This window comes from Scardinius erythrophthalmus (assembly GCF_964197995.2).
Source record: "Scardinius erythrophthalmus genome assembly, chromosome: 9".
Classification (NCBI taxonomy): Eukaryota; Metazoa; Chordata; class Actinopteri; order Cypriniformes; family Leuciscidae; genus Scardinius; species Scardinius erythrophthalmus.
The window spans coordinates 6,146,989-6,170,399 of record NC_138229.1 but is presented as its reverse complement, the minus strand read 5'-3'; the positions used below and the strand labels follow the sequence as shown (position 1 = coordinate 6,170,399).

At 34.7% G+C, this 23,411-nt stretch overlaps 1 protein-coding gene across 2 annotated transcripts; it reads left to right on the top strand.

Moving 5' to 3' along the window:
* The first annotated feature begins 655 nt into the window (after nucleotides 1–655).
* Nucleotides 656–22,332, top strand: sh3gl1a (SH3-domain GRB2-like 1a). Of its 2 annotated transcripts, XM_081374816.1 has the most exons (10): nucleotides 656–962; nucleotides 6,898–6,966; nucleotides 8,547–8,619; nucleotides 10,524–10,667; nucleotides 10,990–11,123; nucleotides 11,667–11,825; nucleotides 15,324–15,427; nucleotides 15,630–15,757; nucleotides 17,085–17,129; nucleotides 19,017–22,332. In XM_081374816.1, exons 1-10 carry the CDS (start codon nucleotides 918–920, stop codon nucleotides 19,208–19,210), a joined length of 1,095 nt encoding a protein of 364 aa, XP_081230942.1. In that variant the 5' UTR covers nucleotides 656–917; the 3' UTR covers nucleotides 19,211–22,332. The 2 variants fall into 2 exon arrangements, with proteins under 2 accessions (XP_081230942.1, XP_081230943.1); XM_081374817.1 differs by lacking the exon at nucleotides 17,085–17,129 and having other exon boundaries at nucleotides 702–962.
* Nucleotides 22,333–23,411: the final 1,079 nt, after the last annotated feature.

Genomic DNA, 23,411 nt, shown 5'->3' with positions numbered 1-23,411 from the left:
ATTGGGACACTTTTCCCAAGTCATCAAAAAGTGTATAAATATAAACATTTTGTTTCAGGTTGTTACAGGTTTCTTTTTAATGTGTGTAAATGTATGGATTTTTGTGAATTCATGCTGACTGCTGTTTTTAGTAAACACATGTATGCCTATAACAAACTTATGGGCGGTTTCACAGACAAGACTTTATTAAGTTCCAGATTAAAATGGATGTTTGAGCTGTTTTAAATGAAAGCAACTTCTCAAAAGATGTACACCAGTATGTTTTTTTCCTCTTCTAAGAAACGTTCATAAAAGCTACTTAAATGTCCTAATTTAATGAAGGCCTACTCATGGCGTAATCTGAACCTTGTCTGTGAAACCGGTCCATATGTATTAAGTGTGGTAAAGATAAAGATAAACTTTTCACAGACGAAAGTTAAACCCGGAAGTTGGAGAGTTTCTATTCCTGGCTGAGATAGTTATGCTTCCATAATTTGTTTCTATTGCCAGAGATACAAAACAAAGTACATGTGCAGTAATATAAAACACGTGACAGTAATACATCACAAAATGAACTTAGAAGAAAGTCACATGTTTTAGTTTTTTTTTCGTTTTGATTTGTTTTTGTTTTTGTTTTTTTTTATGTTTCAGAAACGGTGCAATGCGAGCGATGGGAACCCTGACGTCGGCAACCAGTTGACAAATCAGAACTCTCTTATTATACGCGACGCGTGTATGGGATCGTTCTAGTTGCGTGCGTCGCGTCGCAGAGTGACGTGCACTCACTATAGGTTCAAACTCTGGCCGAGCAGGAAGAAGAAGTTGTGATTCCGTGAAAGTTTTTTTTCACAGCTCCATACGCCTACAGTTTCATTTTTAAATATTTGGGGAATTAAATAACATCTATATTTGTCAAAGCGAAAGGATCCGACGCAAAGATGTCTGTTGCCGGACTGAAGAAACAGTTTTATAAAGCGAGTCAGGTGAGTGTTTCCACGTCAACTGGTGCACGAGCATACACTTACAGATACAACAATAAACAAACAATATACCGTAAGTTATAAAGAAACATTTGCGGTGTCTGTTCAACTTGTTTGAATTATTTCATCCGGGGTCTTCTCTGCTGTGGTGAAGTAAAAGTTAAAGCCTGGCTATTGTGAGCCCCCTACATAGACAGCATATTGGCGAGCACAAGTGCGTTTTGAACGCGTCCGGGTAACGTTAGGCAGCTCAGTAGCCTACATTTTGAGAGACACTTCGTGGGAATTTAGTTGTATATATATATATATATATATATATATATATATACAAATATAAATATATATATATATATATATATATATATATATATATATATATATATATATATATATATATAAATACATACACACATACAACTAAATTCCCACGAAGTGTCTCTCAAAATGTAGGCTACTGAGCTGCCTACTCAGACGTGCTTAGAAAACACACACACACACATATATATATATATAATTTATTTTTTTATTTATTGAATTTTATATTGAGTTTTTATTAGATTTCTGTATAAATTTTTAATCTAAACTTTGTTTTGAAGTAGCCTAAATAGATTTGTCACCCAGTAGAAATGTTATAGCCATAGAAGCACTTTATGAATAAACCAAGCTCATATAATTCCAAATCAAGTCTATAAAGTTAGACCTTTAAATATTTTACTATATCTATATTTTTATAGTGAAGTATGCATATGACACAATCAAAGAGTTAACAGGTTGCTGACTGTTAATGCACAGGAAGGATCATAAAACATTGCAACACATGTATTTTTGCATGGCCATGATAACATGTGGTTTACAGTTCAGATGAAATGAATATGCTGTGTATTTTGAGCAGGAAGCACTTGTTCTTTACTGGCAATTTATTTAGCTGATGTGCACTAAGGAGCTGTCTGCAGGTGATGCACACAATGTTTATCAGTAATGTGTGGAGAAAACATATTTATCCTTTATACTGTATGAAAAAAATGTCCAGGTCACAGTCAAGAGGAAAAGTATAAGAAGTTCTGTTTTGCTTAAACAAAATTAAGGTTTCATAGGACTATTGCAATGTTTTCAATGTGATTTGCATGATGATTATGCGCATTTTACCCTCTAATTCTCTTTAATGTGTAATGCAAAAAAACCCTAAAAACTAATCATCATTACCATGATGCACCTTTCACTTTTTTTGTGTGTTTTACTGTATTACACTAAAAAAATACTGCAATATGATGATTTATACGGTAAGAATAAATAATAGGCAGTAACAAATACTGCTATAATGTTTAAATGATTTTCAATATATCATTATATAATATCATAGATCCTTGTTTCTTTGCATTCCTGTTTCATTCCATTATTTCTTTGCCCACCATTTTCCCAAACATATGCAATGTAAGTACCTCGTAGAAAGTTATGACTAAAGATGCAGTTGAATCAAATTACCTCAGTTATTTTTCAGATACTTGTGAATCTAGTGGTTTAAGTCCACGCCAGGCAGATAAAGAAAGTGATTTTGAATGAGATTCTCAGATGATATCTTTTTTTTGGCTGGATTAGTTTTTAATCCATGTACTTCAAAACAGACATGCATTTAATCAGAATGAAGCCTGTTTATAAAACACTTGCAATGTCAGACATTCGCTTGAAGTTTTTGGTCTCAGCCAGTCTAACATTCCTTTACCCCTTTTTGTTCAAGCAAAACAAGTCTAACGTGCACTGACATGTTGCAAATCAGATGAAAGCATCTTAATGCCAGACGGGATGTCTTACAGTCACTGAGCCTCATTATTACAATAAACACCCTAAAGCATGCAGGGCTGAAAATGCAGAATTTCTCGATGTTCATACTTACTAAAGACTAAGTCGACTTAAGTCAACTATTAGTTAACTTTTTCCTTACTGGCTTGTGTCTTACAGAAAGCACATCTTGATGTTATGTCACCGTTTGAAATTGATAAGAATGTAGCCAGTAGTCTCAAAAGTTGAACAGATTTAACTTGACATGTTGTCTTAAAAGTAAAACTGCAAGATATGATGCACTGTAAACCCGAATAAGTAAAGAAATTGAGGTAATCAGTTACATAAAAAAAAATAAAAGTTAAGAAATTCAAGGTTTAAGTAAGCAGAACTGGCAGATTTTTATTTTGTACTCAAACATTTTAATTGCTCTTAACTTGAAATATTTTAATATAAATAATAAATAATTAGCTTAAACTATATGCTAATTCATACATTTTAACTTAAAATTATCATGTAATCTCAGTTTAAATATTTTTAGTAGTGGAAACATATCTAGCCATAATTAGCTAATTCAGTAAATGCTGATATATCTTTCTAAGTGGTAAACACAGTGCTTTGATAGCGTTAACATATGGAAATATCGGAATGAGAATGGCAATATAGAACATTTAATACTTATCTGTTCTCAAACTAAGCTCATGCTCCACCACGATGGTACCCATAAAAACGAAAACTCTTCTAAATTAGCATAGCTAAACATTAAACACTACTAAATCTCCCACTTAACATAATCTAGCACAAAAAAAACAAACATTATATAACACAATTTTAGCATTTACTCTCCCTTTTGAGTGTCATAGCAAAGCATGCTGCGAATAGAAATCCCAGCTTATTTTCAGATAAATTTAAGTTTCTCTAAATTAAATGAAACAAGTTCATGAAACTCATAACGATGAAACAATTCTGATTACTTAAATTATGTCAGTTTTGAAAAATGAAAACAAGTCTAACGTGCACTGACATGTTGCAAATCAGATGAAAGCAAATGAAAAAGAAATTTCTTAATGTACATAAAATTTAATTTGATTGAACTAATTTGTTTAAGTTTACCTTACTCAAACCAATGAATTTTTAACCATTAGGGTTTACAGCTAGACGTCCATCAGTAGACAATTACAAATATTGCAGACTGAATGCTAGTATGCTGTCCTTTGTTTGCAGATACCAATATTGCCAGTTGTCCCACTGCTAACAATTTATAACTGTTTCTAGCGGCAAAGACGTTATCACATTCTCCGCAGACAGCGATTTTAAACTGGTGGATTGAAAAATCAATCTCAGATGTAAAAATTGAGCATTTTGGTGTGCAATAGAGATCACTTCACACAAACTATATTTGTGTGAAAGATTTATAAGAGGTGTGTGAACTGATGAATTCAGTGTTTAGTTTAGTTGTCAGACTGGATTCTTGTTTACAGTAAGTACAGAACCTGCATCCCACCAAGAGCAGGTGTTTTCTTTCAGTCTTTTCCCTCCCTCTCTCTTTACTTTCTTTATCACCTGCTCTTTTTTTGTTCTAGGTGGCATTTACAGGGTTACAAGAGAAGTGTTTATTGCACCGACATCTCTTGTATTGTTATACTGGAGAGTTTTTAACTAAATTGTGTTTCCATGTGGGCTAAGTTGTGTAGGCCATTGTCTACTGTGTAAAGCCGATGCCTGATGTTCCACGCTAGAAACCAAGTTGTCAGATTTGCTTTAGGGAAGAGATAATTATGCAAACCATATGACTTCCCTTTCATATCGAAGCATGCAGCTTTATGAAAATGTTTTTAAACCTAAACCTTACAGTGGATTGAATATTGGCGTGTAAATTTAGGGTGTTTATTTTAAATTGTCAGTATCAATCTGATAAAGATGATGTTAGGAGAAGTACATTTTCCTGTTTAGATTTCGATCTAAACCTCTTTCGAAACCTTAAATGTTTGAAGTTAGTTTTACTGACAAATATAAATTGTGCTTGTTTGTATGATTTTCTTCACTGAAGTATTTCATTTTTTTAAATGGATTAGTTGCACCAGATAACGTGAAGGATAATCAGTCAGCAATATTATCAGCAGTCATATATGTGTAACAGTATATGTTGATAACGTTGATTTATCATATCAGTTTATCAGGATTTGTCAAAAATGTCAGTATTGGTGCATAACTATGAAACCATATTGATAATGTGTATCACCTCAGATTTGATTTCTTGACATGAATACCAGCACTTTAAGATGATATTCATATGAAATGGATAGCTTTGTGCAACTGTATTTCACTTGTCATATTCTAGAAAAGTGATCTGTGTGATCAGTGTCTGTGTCCACACCTACATCTGAATCATATTAGGCCACTAGCGGATCAGAGCCAAACAATAGAGCCACTGTATGAAGGGCTGTCAATAAAACACGCATGCACACGTGTTCCTTCGCTCTGAAGACTGGGTGTGTGTTTTACAAACTGATATGCTCAATATTTGATCAGTATGAGAATGAGATTCAAAGAGCAGTGAATATTTGTACAGCAGAAGGGAGAGAAGTTTTGAATGTTTTACTGTAATGTTTCTAAACTAATTAACTCCCAGGGATGTGCGCAACAATTAATTTAATATACGTTTGAATGGAAATGAATGGATAATCAAGCACTAAACAGTGACAATAATTCACAAATTAATGGTGATGACTAAAAGCTGGAATACACTACAAAACTTCTGGTGCTGTTCGGTCATTTTTAACAGACTGATTTTATGGTTTTTTTTATTGTTTTTTTTTATGTTCCATATGAAATTTGGTAAAAGTTTTGGCACTTGGTATGTGAAAAAAAAATGGAAATGAATGGGAGATGATTTTCCTCTTGTGGAAATGTTTGGTACTGCGCCCAAACAAAATCTTACTGAAAGCTCATGTTTTGAGATCTCAACCTCAAATTTGGAGCACAACTTGTTTTGATTCCCGGCCGCTCCTCCCTGGACATGCACGTGCCCCACACTTTGGAAACCCCTAATCTAGACTGACAGTCGGGCAAAAAATATGCACAGAAGGAATGTAATGTATTCCAGCCCTAAGACATTTTTTTTTAGTGTAGGCCTAATTCTTAGCTTGGATTGCCACCCAAGCTGTGCTGTTTGGTTTTGTTTGATTTTTTTTTTTTCTTTGGGATGATGTCAGTTCACAAAACGCTTCCTGTTTACTGGAATACAATACACCACACTTACTTTCTGTGTTTGTGTTTGGAGAGTTCAGCTCATTGAGGAGGAGTTCTTTTGTGTGAAACGAGCGTTTGTGCCGGCCATACAGGAAGAATCATCGACGAACAACAGGAATGGCTCAGATGGGGAACTCCACAGGGGCCCTTAGAGTCCATTCCTGAAGTTCTTTCCTTACATTTTCTTTTCTCTCTTCCACACAAGTGTTATTAGTAGTGTTTGCTAAGGCTGAGGAGGGTGTGCTATTACTATGTCTTTAAATGATTGGACTTTCACCTTGTGGTCATTAAAGCTGAATCACTTTATTTGAGCTTTTACTCTCAGATGGATATTATTAGATGGATATACTATATATTAGATGATTATAATAATTCGATGGATATACAATATAGTGCAGAGGGATGAGAAATGAATTGGAAAAGAGTAACGTTGCACAGACTCAAACCTGTAATGCCTGCATGAGCACCAAAGAACATGAGCATGTGCTTTAAAGACATTTTATAGAGATTGTGACAAAGTTCACAAACAAGGTTCTTATGTGAACACGCAAAGGCAACCATTTAAGTTCCTTACATGCCAAACATCATTGCTCTTTCTTGCTCATTCTGTAACGTGAACTGAATGTGCAGTAGGTATTTAGATATAAGATCTAAGAGCTGATCTCTTTGTCTTTATATTTGCACACCAATGAATGCTTCTTGTATTTGAATACTTTATCATACAATCTCACAAATGTGTTTTGTTGCTCATGCATGTTTTCTGAAGGATCATATTCTTTATTAGCCCAATCCCAAAATAAAGTTTTTATCAAAAATGCTAAATGTTTTCTGTAATGGTTAGGGCAAGGGGATATAAAATATCATTAGTTTGGTAAAAAAAAAAGTAAGTCCTTGTACTGATGTGTTTTAGATGGTGAGTGAGAAGGTGGGAGGTGCAGAAGGAACCAAACTGGATGAGGACTTCAAAGACCTTGAGAAGGTAACACATTTTTAACATTCACATTGTGATAACAATGTTCAAGTTCTCTTAAATATGATCAAGACTTCATTCTTCCTACTTACTGAAAGTTATTGTAATAAATTCAACAATAAAATTGGCCAGAAACATCCTCTACACAAATAATCAGGTGCAATTCACTGGCACACAAAACTTCTGGGGCCGCATGTATAAAACTTTCTGTAGATTTCATCCTAAAAGTATGCATACACACAAAAAGTGTACATCTCCACTCCATATCCTTGAAATAAACATAAATGGAGCTTACAATGCCTAGATTTACTATGCATAACATAATCTGCATATCATTTCCATATGCATATTCCCATCCACGTGATACCATTTTTAACAGTACAAGACATTAGGAAAATATGAGATATGGACTCATGCCATTTGTGTATTAGAGACATAATATCAGAGTCAAGTCTGATCATTGTTCTCGCAAGAAATATATTATCAGAACATGAGTTCTGCGATTTAGTTTAAAGAGGAATTATGATGCGCCTAGACTTTAAACGTTTAGGGGCAGAATTACTAAACAGGGCAAATTAGCATGAGAGGTCAATTTAAATAAAAAAGCGACAAGGGGAGTGGAAAGTTAAAGCAGCGCAAATTAGCATCTGGTTTAAGATGGGCTTTTTTGTCTGGAAAATAAGGGCGCCAACACCTGTAAATTGACGAGTGCAGACCTTAGTAAATCACCTTGCAGGATTCATTTAAATATTCTCCTCACATAAATGTTACGTCTGAAAGGGAAACTCCTACAAATGCATGTGCAATAAAGTCAGCCGCAAAAATAACCCTGTCCACACAGTTTCTTTAGTAAATCCTGACAGTAATTCAATGCCCTTTTTGTGTGTACACAACATTTATACATCATTTATACATAACAAAGTTTGTTACATTTGTAACTATATCTACTTCCTATCTATGATAAACAAGCACAGAGGTTTTAAAATTTTATGTTTTATGATGGTGGCTTTCAAATATAATGTTAAATTCACATTGTTATTGCCCATTTTATCCTCAGAAATCGTGAGTTTTTTTGTTAAATGTTGACAGTACTGGCTTTAATAGTATTTGGCATTAGACTGAAACGAAAGAAGTGGTTAATGCCATTTCCGCCCACAGGAATGTGTAACGTCTTCATCATTTCCGTCAGTAATGAATAACCAAAAGATCCTTCACCTAGAGACGTGGCCCCATCTCAAAATGCCAAATTTACAGCTCATAACTCAAATTTTTACTGAGGAATACCTGTAAGAGCTTTAACAAAAACACAAGCTTCACATTTCTGCTTTGAAACGCATAATTTGCATGATTTTCTGTGGTAAACCACAGCAGACCACAAATGCAGTCTGTCAAGCTCACACTGTAAAGTACACAGAACATTCCTTTGCCTCGGTATCAGTCAGCTTTCTGAATGTTTCAGTAGGTGTGACCGCTGCTGATTGTTTCAAGTCCGTCTCACTTCTTTGTCTGTGAGTGCTGTCGATGTGTGGTCTCTGTTGACAGTGTGACGTAAAGACACACACCTGTACTCTGACTTTTGTGCTTCACAGAGGGCTGACATCACCAGTAAAGCCATATCAGAAGTGCTCTGCAAAACTACTGAATACCTGCAGCCCAACCCAGGTGAGAAATGGACAAAATATTCCCCATGTGCTGAATTCAAAGTCAAATACAATATACAGTTTTCACATGTTAAGTGTTTTTGTCATGTTTTTGACATGTTTTTGCACATTCTGTATCTAAACATTCTTAAAGGGATAGTTCACCCAAAAATTAAAATTCTGTCATCATTTACTCTCCCTCAAGTTGTTCCAAACCTGTATGATTTCCTTTCTTCTGCTGAACACAAAAGAAGATATTTTAAAGAAGGTTGGTAATTAAACAGTTGCTGGTCCCCATTGACATCCATAATAATTTTTTTTCCTACTATGGAAGTCAATGGGGTCCATCAGTCGTTTGGTTACCGACTTTCTTCAAAATATCTTCTTTTGTGTTCAGCAGAAGAAAGGAAATCATACAGGTTTGGAACAACTTGAGGGAGGGTAAATGATGACAGAATTTTCATTTTTGGGTGAACTATCTCTTTAAAGTGCCCCTATTATGCTATTTTAAAGGTTCTTCATTTTGTTTTGGAGGTCTCCTACAACAGGTTTACATGCATTCAAGGTCAAAATCCTATGCGGAAGTCTCTCTTGTCGAGAAACCTGACGCACATACAAATTCTTCTCCCCCTTCACATCGGTCACAATCATTTTAATTTATGCTTTTCCTTTGCAGTTTAAATGAATCATAAATCATGCATATTTCAATGGGGCATCTTGCTTTATTATTATTATTATTATTATTTATTAATTTCTTAAATAATCAATCTACAACAGCATAAGAGGCGCAGCTGATGAGGCTGCGAAGTGGCTCTCGAGTGATCAAGAATATTCCGATATACAAATAAGATTTCCTTCGATTTCTCTGTCCTCATTTTCTTTCCTTGGAGCTGAGACATGAGTGAAGGAAACGAGGATGCACAAATAAGAATTGAGAAGCACCCAATGACACGAAAAGTAACGATGGCATCGGTTTTAACGTATCAATTCCAGCGTGAGTCCTCATCCTGTTGAAGTGCAGTAAAGTGGATTTGCAGGGCTATAAACAGTGTCTTTTTGACATGTCGACAACATGAACCAAACTCTTCCAGTCTCAGCTACAGCTACAGTTTTGAGGCCGGGTCAAAGTAGACTTTGTTCGCTGGGATCCAATGAAGACCATAGGCTGGCATTATGCAAATTTGTTACATTGTTACAATGGAATTGCTGATGACTCGTTTTTTTGAGTCGATTCTTTCTTTTAGGAGACAATAACTTTATCGTACACTTTGCAGAACTTTTACATTCACAAATAGCTATATTACACACTGCATGAAAGGTAATGTTCAAAAAAAGCATAATAGTGGCACTCTCATTTTACATTTACTTGAGAAGCAAAATTACAAAATATATAAAGACTTAAGTGACTTAAAAATTAAGTATATTTTTCTTACCCCACTGACACATGTTTTTTATTGTTTTAAGTATAAATTAATTATATTTTTTTGAAAAAACAAGACATATAGTATCTTGTGTCATTTGGTCAAGTACACTTCATCAACCATCAAACTATAATTGTCAACGACCTGAAAGACATACAGGAGGAAAACTGCAATCAATTGCTTTTTAAAATCAAATCAAAGTTTATTGATTTAATTAAGGTACATTTACTTGAGAAACAAAATGTCTTGTATTCTGAAAAAGTTTATTCTTAAAACAAGAAAAAAAAATCTGCCATTAGTAGGGTAAGGAAAATATATTTTTTTCACAAGGAATTATTTTTTATTTATTTTTATCATTATATCTTGTCATTTTACTTCCATTGTAAATGTAAATGTAAGAATATTTAGATATTTGTAATGGAAAAAGACAAAGTTAGATTTTATTTTTGCAGTGTATGTTTCTTTGTATTCATCTGCCTGCTTGTCTCTCTGTCTTGTACCTCAGCATCGAGAGCGAGACTGACCATGGTGAACACCGTGTCTAAGATGCGTGGACAGGTGAAGAGCCCAGGTTATCCACAGGCAGAGGGCCTTCTGGGAGAGTGTATGCTCAAATACGGCCGAGACTTGGGAGAGGACACCAACTTTGGTAAGAGGAATGTTCTTTCTCAAAAGCATTTACAAAAAAAACTGTAATGGGAAACTGTACAGCATGTTTCATTCGTATTATTTGCTCCAGGTATGAATTAGTATTTTTACAGTAAAATGTATCATCAGACAAAAAAATAGTAATCACACAGCGAAACATGAAACAAAAATCTTTTCAGATTCTCAGCATCTCATTATTAGAGACCTGTTGAGTGTCTGTGTTTAAGCATATTGTATTGCTCTTTGTTTATACAGCTATTATAGGATCTTTCAATTTATTTTTTGCATAATATTTTTGTTCATGTTCTACACCCGATCTATAGGTGGTGCTTTAGTGGAGATGGGAGATGCCATGAAGAGACTGGCAGAAGTGAAAGACTCTCTAGACATTGACGTCAAACAGAACTTCATCGACCCTTTCCAAACTATAGTCGACAAGGACCTTAAAGACATACAGGTGGAAAACTGCAATCAATTGCTCTCTGAAATCAAATCAGCGTTTATTGATTAAATCTATAATTCATAAGTCATTGGCTAAAGGGCTTATGTCAGATTGTAATTAATCTTTTTATTAAAAATGCATATTATTATGAAAAATAACTGACAATTTTATAAAAAGTTCATAACAATAATAATAATTGAATGTATTATTTATTCACAGAAATCTTTTGTAGAATTTTAGGATAAGAAAGACAATAATATGATTCAAAGGGCACTTTTTATCATTTATAATTTGTTCCCATATGTTAAGTCTTAGTTAGTTAAGGATAAGGTTTCTGCAGTTCATAAAGCCTTACTTTAGTTTTCATGGTCATTTTCCACCCTTGTTGGCACATTGTTTTTACTGTACATTTAAGACATGTAAATTACCTCTGTTATGATTGGCTAACCTCTGCATACTTTTGTATCACTAGCATTTTTCAGAAATTATCAGTGTAAATTTAGCTCTTAAAACCTGTAGTTCTGTTAATAATAATAATATGCTCTGGTTTTACTTCAGCATCACCTGAAGAAACTGGAGGGCCGTCGACTGGATTATGACTATAAGAAGAAGCGTCAGGGGAAGATTCCGGATGAGGAGCTCAGGGCGGCGGTGGAGAAGTTCGAAGACTCCAAAGATATAGCTGGAACCAGCATGCAGAACCTTCTGGATACTGACGTAAGCTCACTTCAGCCTATTAGAGTCTCTGAACTCTTTGTTTTAAGGTGCAGAATGGTATATATGGACCTTGCACTGTGATGACAATCTTGACACTTAGTATGTGGTTTATTTTTAGCTGTCTTTAAAGGTGCTGTATGTAATTTTGCCTGTACTAAAGCATAAAAATACCATCATATGTTTGCTGAGATTTAGGAAACATGCTAAGTTCAAATACTCGTTTCTCTAAAAAACAATACTACACCAGCCCAGTTATTCTACTTTGACATGTGCGTTCTGTGTCGAAATGTCTGTTTTTGTTTTGATCTGTTTGATCCCGTCTACTGCCAATTTACCCAATAGTATTTCAACACCCTGGGTTGCCAGTTGGTGGAAAAAACACAGCATTGCCATGGAAAGCAATAAAAACATAGCAAACGTATACATTAGGCTTGGGCGGTATTCGAATTTTGATACCGTCAAACCCCCTCCCTATTTTACCGGGGTATACGGTATTACCGTGACTAATTAAAAATTATGACATAATGGGCTCAGACGGCGTCACCAAACTGTTGGTTTGTGCCTACACAGTTCAGAAACTGAATGCCAGATCGGGCAAAAAAAACAAATCAAGCCGTGCACGTTGTGTCTGAGTCCAGTCGACGGCATTAACTGTTATTATGAGCCCGAGCCCACCATTATTCAACATAATATCTGTGTGCGTGCAACAAGCAAGAAGTGCCTTTGTAATCCGGTGACGCGTGTCCATTTGATTTTTATTAATAAAACTTTTCTGCAAAGATGGAAGTTGACGATCACCATCTCTGTAGTGAGCGCGCCTATAGAGAGAAATGCACATCATTGATTGATCAGACTATATTTCTTTTCGTTTTGAATTGTTTCGTTTAAAGAAATTGACGATCACCATCTCCATAGTGAACAATAGAGAGAAATGCACATCATGGATTACAGAGAGTAGGCTAGTCTATTTCTTTTCGGTTTGTATGGTTTCGTTTGCTGAAATTGATGATCACATCTCCGTATGAACGCGCCTAGAGAGAAATGCACATCATGGATTAAATAATCAGAGTGGCCTTTGTCTTTTCGTTTTGAGAAATTGACGATCGCCATCTCTGTGAACGCCTTAGAGAGAAATGCACATCATGGATTAATCAGAGAGTAGGCTACCCTATATTTCTTTTCGTTTTGAATTGTTTTGTTTAAAGAAATTGACGATCGCCATCTCTGAGTTTCGGTTAATTTATGAGATTTCAATGCAAGTGACCGCGGCATGCCATCGCCCATCATGTCATGATTATATTAAATATATAGGCAATTGGTTGATGAAAAATGAATTAAAATTAAGATACAATTTATACAAAACGAAATTTGTTTTAAAGAGGCCTTTTACAAAACGAAATTTATTGAAGTGGTCAAATCGTCTGACTCCCGATGCATCCTATCTTATTTGTGCTGTTCACTTTTCATAATCAAGAAAGATGGAAAAAATAACATTATAATATTTTAACAAATACGAAACTTAATGCGCTTATTTAATGAACTCAAGAACAAAATGCATCCTGGCAGCAGTGAGTGGGTGGTAGTTTCGGAGATGTGACATTAGGTTAGAGGTGTTTACATCTCTCGCGGTCACCTTTTTATGGAACAATTTACAAATTGCCTCGTCAGTATTTACCGCCTCTCCCTTCTCATTCGGCTGGAACCAGAAATATTGCCAAACTGCAACCACACAAGCATTTTTTAGGCAATAAATAAATAATATATATTATAGGCTATATAAGTGCCGGTAATGACGGTATTGATACTGATACCGGTGCTATTTTAAGATCCCGCGGTATCCGATATTACCGTAATACCGCCCAACCCTAGTATACATTAGCTGATTAACTTATAGTGTGCGGCTTGTTGCTTTCCATTGTCAATTGTCCTCAATCTGGCAACCCACAACATCCTCAGATATTTTGAATTTGGACTGTAGCCATTTCAACTGCTAGCTGTCAATATTACATACTGTGTATTTTATGGTTATCAGTCACAAATCAGTTTAGTAAAATGTGCCTGCCAAAACAAAACAGCAATGTAAATATTGAGGTACTAATGTGTTGGAATTTGAAATGTTATCTTTCCGTTTTGGAAAACCTTAAAAATGTTTAAAAAAAGAAGAAAAAAAAAAAGAAAAGGAAAACAGTAGTTTCAGTTTTACCATCCAAAAACATAAGGGTAGCACTTTTATTTTACAGTCCTGTTCCTTATGTACATACTATGTACATATAGTAATTGCAATAACTGTGTAATAACTAGGTATTAACCCTGAACCTACCCTTAACCCATTTAGTTACCTTATATTACCCAGTACTTTCTTAGGTAAGTACATGTAAGTGCACGTACTGTAAAATAAAGTGCAACCAACATAAGTTTTAAAGTAACGGCACATCTCTCCTAATAAGCCGCACGGGTTTCATGCTGAAATAAAATTTCACTAATCCCGAGTGATTCTTGTCTTAGAAAATACTACTAAAATCAAATGATCCCCTGTTGGAAAGCTTTTATAGTCCAGTACCATCCAGTGTCATATAGCTGTAATGTTGCTACAGTGATCCACATCAATGAGTGCTGGATATTTTCCACACAGTCTGCTGAGCCAACACATTTATCAGTCTGTTTTTATCGACACTGGACTGCAGCCCAGAGAAAACTTCTGGATATTTCTGATTCTTTGCCACATCGATCTTAAGCACGGGCCAGTAATTAAACAATTATTGATGTCAGCTGACAAAAAGTTTCTCAGTGTGCCATGCGACTACCATCCAAATACAATGGTACATGAATATACAGCCATGCAGTCCAGTGATATTTGACATTTTAATATGATTTTTTTTTTTTTTTAAGACTGGTCATAAATTTAAGTCGGTTACAAAAAAAGTTGATCAGACAAGTTCTCAAGACTTAACTTAGCAGCTATGATTATTCAACTGGCCCAGATGTATGACATTAAACTGATGTATGAATCAATTAGGTCATCATAGGATTGTTCACCGTCACATCTTCATTTAAAAAAAAAAAAATGTATGATTTGATTTGGATATAAAGCTCTTTCCATGTGTTTCCATGTGCATATTATGATTTTATTTCTTGTATCACAATACTTGTAGTTTTAATTTAGTGACGCAAGGTTAGTTTTAACATTTAACATTTAAATTGAGTGAAGCACGCTTCGTCACGCAAAACTTTAGGTTCATGCTAAAAACAAGAAAAAAAATTGTTTACCAATGCTGTAAAGAAAAATAAACTTGGTAATTGAGATATATAACCCGAAAACCTCTTTATCACATGTAATTTTGCTTCTGAAGAAATTTTATTTAGTTTCAAGGATGTTTAGGTATTTATAGAAGACTGAATATTGAATGTTTTTTTTATTTTGCTTACAGATTGCAGCTCTTTTTTCTAAAGCAATAACATCTTTTCATGCTTTGTACGTGTGTGTCTGTGTGTTTGTAGGTGGAGCAGGTGAGTCAGCTCGCAGCTCTGGTCGAATCTCAGCTGCAGTTTCACAAACAGTCTATGGAGGTCCTGGAGGAGCTGGCAGGGAGGATGAGAGAAAGGTTAGAGATGAACATCCATCATTCCACCAGAGTATCTTTCTTCATCACATAAAATTAAAATTCCTTCCAAACCCATTTGTACCATGTACCCATTTGACCCAAGTGTTTCAGTCCCTGGCCCTGATACATGGTCTACCTGGTTGCAACCTGTGTGTGTTTGTGTTTGCATGAATTTCCGTTCATGTTTGCTTGTGTTCTGTAGAGTAAACAAGGCCCAGTCTCAGCCGCGCCAGAAACGGATGCCTGTGTCCAGACCCAGTTTTGATTATCCAGAAGACTCTAACGGAGGCTGGAATCCGTCCGCTGCGTCGTCCTCGTACCCATCCTCAGGTGAGCTTGTCCTGTTCATTTACATAAGGCTTCATATAAACATGATTCAACACACAGCCAATGTGCTTTCACACATGCAGACTTTACTGTAAATTTAACTGCATTTTTGAGGTGGACTAGATTTGATTTAAACTTGATTTCTTCAGGGAGTCACAATCTGAATGATAATAATGGTTGAAATGAAACACAAAGCCTTTATGTGTGCAAAAGACAGACCTACCTTCAGGAAAGGTTAATCATGCAATTTCCTATATCAAAGTGGCTTTTGCTCACACATACAGCTTTTGAAAAATCTTCCGAAAATCATTTTAACCAAGACCAATGGTTCATCGATTCATGTAACCAAAAGCTCAGCAGATCTCCACATACTGCACAAGAATGAACACTAGGCCGCGTAATACTTAGTATTTAAAAATGTTGGCTGTCCAAAACCTACACCAGCCTGGCTGCCCAGACAGTCAATAACTAGCTTTTGTGTATAACGGAACCTTCTAAGGAAACAGACTGTCTGAGGTTTCAAGCGGCCTCCCAAGGCACTATAAAGTCATGTCTCAAGAAAACATTTAAATGAGATTTAGTCATAGCCAAGCAAATATTTATTGACTAAAATGCTTATTTCTCATAGAAATTGAGTCATATGCTGAAAAAAAGAATGAAAACTACTTTAAATTGCTCAATCAGACACCATATTATAGTATTTATTAATATTTTGAATGATATTTTCTGCTTTAATTTTAATTTGAGTTTGTTTTAGTAATTTTGTTATGTGCTTTTGTAATTTGTTTTGTTTTGTTTTAATATTTCTATTTAGATTTCAATTATTTGTATTTCAGTTTTAGTAATTGTAGTACTTCAACTTATTTATTTCAGTTAGTTGCCAAATCGGCATTTCTATTGTTTGAGTATTTTAAGTTTAGGATTTTATTTTGTATTTATTTTTAATTCAGTTTTATGTTTGGTAATTGAAGTACTTCAACTTATTCATTTCTAAAATAATTATAATATAAGTTTAGATTTTCATCATATACTTTTTTATTTTATTTCGGCTTTATTTCAATAACTAAAAACGATTTTTGTTTTGGCTAACATCAGCTCTGGAATTGTTGGATACAGTATTTCTCTCAGTGCTCTGTTGTATACAGCATATTTTAGCAAATGTCACAATGTGCAGAAGGTCATCTAGGAATAAAATCACAGTTATCATGCTTTGTGTTCGTGTGGATGGATGTGAGCATTTGATGCCTGTGCCAGTTGGTTTTCTGTGTGTGTGTGTGTGTGTGTGTGTGTAGCCACGCAGAGACTGACTATTGTTTTTCTTTTACGTCAGCGGCCCCCTCCTTTAACAGGACATCTTCACGCCAAAAACGTAATTGTGAGTCACACGCAAGCACACACTTGACATGGTGAAGGGCTTTTATTCTATGCCAGACTTTTCCCAGCCTCAATTCCTATTGAAAAGAGCGGTGTGAGTCACCCTCCTGCTAAATACACTCCCACATGTAACAAACCCGTGATGAGCACAGACAGTTCACTCATGTAAATGAGATTTGTGACACATTTATTATCCCTTCATCAAAAGCGTGATCAATCTGCCACATGTTGAATTGTCCACCGGGGAGCTTTTTAGCTCAAGAATGAGTTATTTATTAAAACTTGCATAAACAGTTTTTGAACATCTCAAACATACACAAACAAGCTGTTTAAACATTGTGATCTGCCTCACTGTCTGCTGTCTACATAGGGTCTCTTCTAAGGCAGCATCCAAACCTAAATGGAACTTATAAGTGATTGATTTGTAACGCACTACATAGGCAGCACACGCGCCACAATCCGCTGTTATTCCAACAGAGTTTGGCATAATGTGTAATGAGTGTATTCTTGCGCGCGGTGGGTTTAGATTGCTTGAGAACTACTATTGATCCTTTTGTGACCTGCATGTTTGGAGGTGGCAGAACTGTCCTTGTTTTCTTTGATAAATCTATCTATTCATTTCACTTTCTTGAGGCACACCTTCACATGAAAGTTGTTGTGCATGTGCCTAAAATGCTAAATATGTTGGTGTATGTCAGTTTTCATTGAAGTTTTTATTTATTTTTCATTAGCACTTTCCACAAGTTGTGTACAAATTGCTGTCTCTCTATTTTCTTCTTTGATAAAGATCTAATCCCTGGTTTGTTGAATAGAGAACTATTATTTATTTTAGATAACATTTTAACTAACATAACAGTAACAGTTTGGAAAGAAGCTAGTTTGAAACAAGCCATTTTTACACAAATTTTAGTGTTGACTGCATTAGTCAAGCATTCAACTCTGCTGCCTAGATTAGTGTAAGAAAAATCAAGCAAAAACATTCTATAATTAATGGGAAATATAGGTTTATTAATAATTACAAACCAAGCATTCAACCTTGATACCATTTTAGTTTTTTTTTATTATATTTATTAGCATTTATAATTTATATATAATTATTATATATTTATAATTATTAATGTTGTGTATGTATATATACACTATACACTGTGTGTGCAGATAGATAGATAGATAGATAGATAGATAGACAGACAGACAGACAGACAGACAGACAGACAGACAGACAGACAGACAGATAGATTAATTAATAATTAATTTGATTACAATTTATTACAATCTATTATTATTATTTAACCTTTTTATTAATTGTATTATTTTTATTAATTATTAATTATATTTTATTACAATCTATTATTATTATTATTAACCTAGAATTTCATCATGGTAATTCTGTTGTTAAGATTACATGAAGTTTACTGCTAGAATTAAGAAAATGACACAAGTTTTTCAAAAATGTATTTATTGTTTATTATTTATTTATTTTTGTTTTTATTACTATCTATTATTATTTAACCTTTTATTTACCGTAGAATTAAGATTACTTAATGTTTATTGCTAGAATTAACAATGCACAAAGCTGTGTTTTAAAAATGTTATGTAACATGGGTGCAAAACTTAATAAAATAGAGTTTTGCTAATAATTTATTAAAAAAAATAGCATTCGTTTTATTTCTTCTTTTTTGTTTTTGCTTAAATCCCTAATTTGTACCATACACTCTCAAAAATAGCAGTTCTTTCTGCTACATCTGTTCTTACAAAAATCAGTCCACTGTTTGTTTTTTCTCTGTAATTTTTTTAATCTTTCCATTGACTTTTCCTCTCTTTTTTTTCTCTCTCTCTCTCTCTCTGTGTGTATCTCCACCTTTTATCCTCTTTGTGGTCTCCATAGCGACAGATCAGCCGTGCTGCAAGGCTCTGTACGACTTTGATCCTGAGAACGAAGGAGAGCTTGGCTTCAACGAGGGCGACGTCATCACGCTGACCAATCAGATCGACGAGAACTGGTACGAGGGAAGCCTCCGCGGACAGGCGGGACTGTTCCCCTGTAACTACGTGGAGGTGATGGTGCCCCTGCGGCACTGATCACACACACACACACACACACACACACACACACACACACATACATACAACAGCACGAGAAAGTGCAATGTCAGGTACAGACAGACAGGGGAAAAAAGGGGAAATTTTGTGACTTGTATTTCACTGTGAGCACTTTGACCTCCTGAAAGAGTTACTGTATGTGTCTGGGTATTTGTTACTTAGGGTTGAGGTCCAGCTTTGTAATTCATCTTAGTATAACACTACCATTCCCTAAAGTACAATAAACATCATTGAGAAGTATGTTAAAGATAAATCCGTTTTGGGAGTGTTTATTCTAAAGTCAAATGGATATTATTTTCATATCAGTTTCGTATAATGATGTTACTTGCTTACAAATGCACTCCATCTCATTTCTGTATAAGAAATGTTTCTTGTTGGTAATTACTGACCTCTAGTGGCCACGAATGAGCTGCCGGTCAATCAGGGATCGGCTCTTTCTGACTGGCGAAAAGCTCAGCTATAAGAATAGAACTTATTTTATACTTCATAATGCAATTGTTATGGTCACAGTAATTCTTTTGATTCACATGAAAGATGAACTAACCCTTTTCCATTGGCATTAATTGTACTGGGTTTATTTTATTTATCTTAAAGGGATAGTTCACCCAAAAAATGAAAATCTGTCACCCTCAAGTTGTTCCAAACCTGTGAATTTCTTTCATCTGCTGAACCTAAAACTAGATACTACGATACAAAATACTATGGAAGTCAGTGGGGCCCATCAACAGATTGGTTTCCGACATTCTTCAAAATATCTTCTCTTCTGTTCAGCAGGAGAAAGAAACTCATACAGGTTTGAAACAACATGAGGGTGAGTAAATGATGACAGAATGATGATTTTTGAGTGAACTATCCCTTTAAATGCTGTGTTCATTTGAGCTGTGCATTAATGAGTTTAATGTTATGTTATGTTCATGCTAAACAAAAAGAGGTCATTAGTGAATTCAGAAAAACCAAACTGTCTTTGCATGAGCATTAACAGAGATAGGTTCAGCTAAAAATAGAAATGAAGTTTCACCCTCACCCTCCAAACACATTCAGTTTCATTATATTGAAAAGTCATGAGGTTTTGGAAGGACATGAGGGTGAGTAAATAATTACAGAAAACTTTTCCTATAAATCCTCACTTCCTGCTTCCAAATTCTATTTTTAAGCGAGTATGTAAATGAGGTAAATCCAGCTGTTTGATGAACCAGAAGTACTGGTTTGTGCTTATGTAGACATTAGACAACAATTACTTTTTGCTTTTTATTGCTTTTCTTTTCTTCTTTTTACACATGATTCCACCTCCTTATCTTTTCTATGGAAAAAGGAACCTTTACAAATCATCTTCCGCACTGTACTGGTGTTACCGCACAACTAAACCTCGTATAGCGTTACTGCTGTGGTTTATGAAATCCCTCTGAGTACAGATATTACAGCTCCACGGGGATGACGGCTTCTTGAAAAGGGAAATTAATTGTGTGAAGCACTTTTTGTGATTCTGTTTTTAAGCTCAGATTGTTTGTCTTCTGGATTTATACAGCTTTAATTTCATTTCCCTTTCTCGAAGAGGGAATTCAGAAGTTCCCTCTAACTAACCCTGGTTCAGTTTCTGTCGCTCAGGGAAAGGTATGTTTGCTTTAGGCCTACCGTACAGCTGAACTCATAGGGACTTGTTCATATTATTCAACATGCGCAGAGCAAATTTCTCGGTAAAAACATTCTTGCACAAAGTGTTGACTCAAGAATGGATTTATAAACAGTTTTGCTCGCGAGTGTTAATGTCGGCGTGGATAAACTGTACCAAGCAAATGTTTACATTATATATCTTTGTATTTAAAGTCTTTGTGGATTTTGTGTTAGTCTTTTCATTACAATAATGATATTATTAAACCGTTTGTAGAATACTTTATGATTTTGAAGATATAGTCTATAATCATTGCAAACGTCAAGTCGTAGTTAGACGGCTACGGAGGCCTTAAAGGGACATGGTGGTGGAAAAAATCGATTTCCCTCGCAAAACTTGTGCATTCCCCCAAGACACAGCGAACACAGTTTCTCTGAGGAACGCAAAACCTTTGCGAGAGAACGCAAAAGCATTGACGTATGATATTTCCTCCCATCTCGTATCGTTTTCCATCACCATGTCCCTTCAGGGCCTCTGTAGAACAAATGCAATTAAATACCACCACTTTATTTAAAGGACATTCTTAGGATGACAATGATGCTCAGAGTTTTAGATTGTATCTTTCAACAACATGCCAAATGGAGAGACTGGACCGGTTTAGATTATCCAGCATTTTCAGGGCATATTCTTATTGATCATATTTTAGATTTCTTTTTAACCCCAAACGGTCGCTGGAATCACGACGAGAGGGAGTCTGTGTCCACTGAAAACTGATATCAGATCTGTCCAGAGTTACTGTAGTAAACGTAGTAAATCAGAACTGATTCAGGGCATATTGTTCATTGTTTTGCATCATAATGCAGTAATATGTCAATGCGTCAACGTACCACTGTGTGTTCAGAAAGAAATAGAAGGGAAAACAAATGATTCGAGCTGCTAAAGATCCCGTCAGCACCTCTTTCTCTTTTACATGTGTGATTACACTTGAATTAGTCAGCGAATCTGATTTCATGCAAGTCAGGTAACCCCGAAACAATTATTGTGACCATCTTTTGTAAAGTACTGAATAAACACATTACTTTGCTTGCGTCTTTGTGTCTGGGGTGAGAGATTCTAGTCCTAGACCACATTTGTATCAGGTTCAGTCTTGCTCTTAGTTAACCCTATATTAGCTTGCACGTTTCTCAACGCTGCTTCCTACTCAGCATATTACATGCTTTCTGATGTTGCTCACACTACATTTAAAAGTAATATTGTATTATGGGTAGCATGTATTATATGTAATGGAAAACCTTGCTTGTGCCTCTTATTGTCCCTGGTAAACATCGTTTGGCCTCAAGTTTTGCGAGAGTCATGTGTTTGAGAAAGTGTTTCCGAAAGAATGCTTCTTTGAATCAGTATTTCCTGCGTAATCCATTTGTGATTTGTTTTGTTATAAAAATGTGCAGGGATCATTGTATATTTTTCATTTTAAATAAAGGTGGAAACTATAGCTGTCTGTTTTTTCTTTAGGTCAGTAAAAAAACAGTAAAAACAGTAATATTGTCTAATGTTATTACATTTTAAAATAACCGTTTTCTATTTGAATATATTTTAAAATGTCATTTATTCCTGTGATTAAAGCTGAATTTTCAGCATCATTACTGCAGACTTCAGTGTCACATGATCCTTCAGAAATCATAATAATATGATGATTTGCTGCTCAAGAAACATGTCTTATCATTATCAATGTTGAAAAAAGCTGTGTGTTTTTTTCAGGATTCTTTGATGAATAGAAAGTTAAAAAAGAACAGCATTTATCTGAAATATAGAAAGCTTTTGTTACATTATACACTACCATTCAAAAGTTTGGGGTCAGCAAGACTTTTTACTATTAAAAATATTTACTTTTAATTAGCAAGGATGTATTAAATTGATCAAAAGTGACAGTTAAGACATTTATAATTTTACAAAAAAATATATTTCAAATAAATCCTGTTCTTTTGAACTTTCTATTTATCAAAGAATTCTGAAAATTAGAATGATTTCTGAAGGATCATGTGACACTGAAGACTGGAGTAATGATGCTGAAAATCAGCTTTGATTACAGGAATAAATTACATTTTAAAATATATCCAAATAGAAAAGTTATTTTTGAATTGTAATACTATTTCACAATATTCCCGTTTTTACTGTATTTTTGATCAAATAAATGCAGCCTTGGTGAGCAGAAGAGATTTCTGTTCTAAAAACATACAAATCTTACATATCCCAAACTTTTGAACGGTATGTATTCATATAAAAAAAATGCAGTTAAAATATAATGAATTAAATTTTAAAAAAATTATAAAATATAAAAGAATTTAGGCTATAAAATGAAAATGGTAATAATAATAATAATAATTATTATTATTATTATTATGGTTTATTAAATAATGTGGTATTCATTTGTTAACTGAGTAGAGCAAAGAACTTATTTGCTCGAAGCCACTACTTTATTTCATACTGTTTTAATAGTAAGGTATAGTCTATATTTTTGAATTTTGTGAATCAAAATATAACACCTGAAAAAATTATTGAACATTTTTGTCA

Excerpts from the sequence above, each read along its gene's own strand:
- sh3gl1a (XM_081374816.1), top strand. The coding sequence starts at position 918 with ATGTCTGTTGCCGGACTGAAGAAACAGTTTTATAAAGCGAGTCAG. Across the intron at positions 11,826-15,323 it reads AGAACCTTCTGGATACTGAC|GTGGAGCAGGTGAGTCAGCT; the intron begins GTAAGCTCACTT and ends GTGTGTTTGTAG. Across the intron at positions 15,758-17,084 it reads GTCCTCGTACCCATCCTCAG|CGGCCCCCTCCTTTAACAGG; the intron begins GTGAGCTTGTCC and ends CTTTTACGTCAG.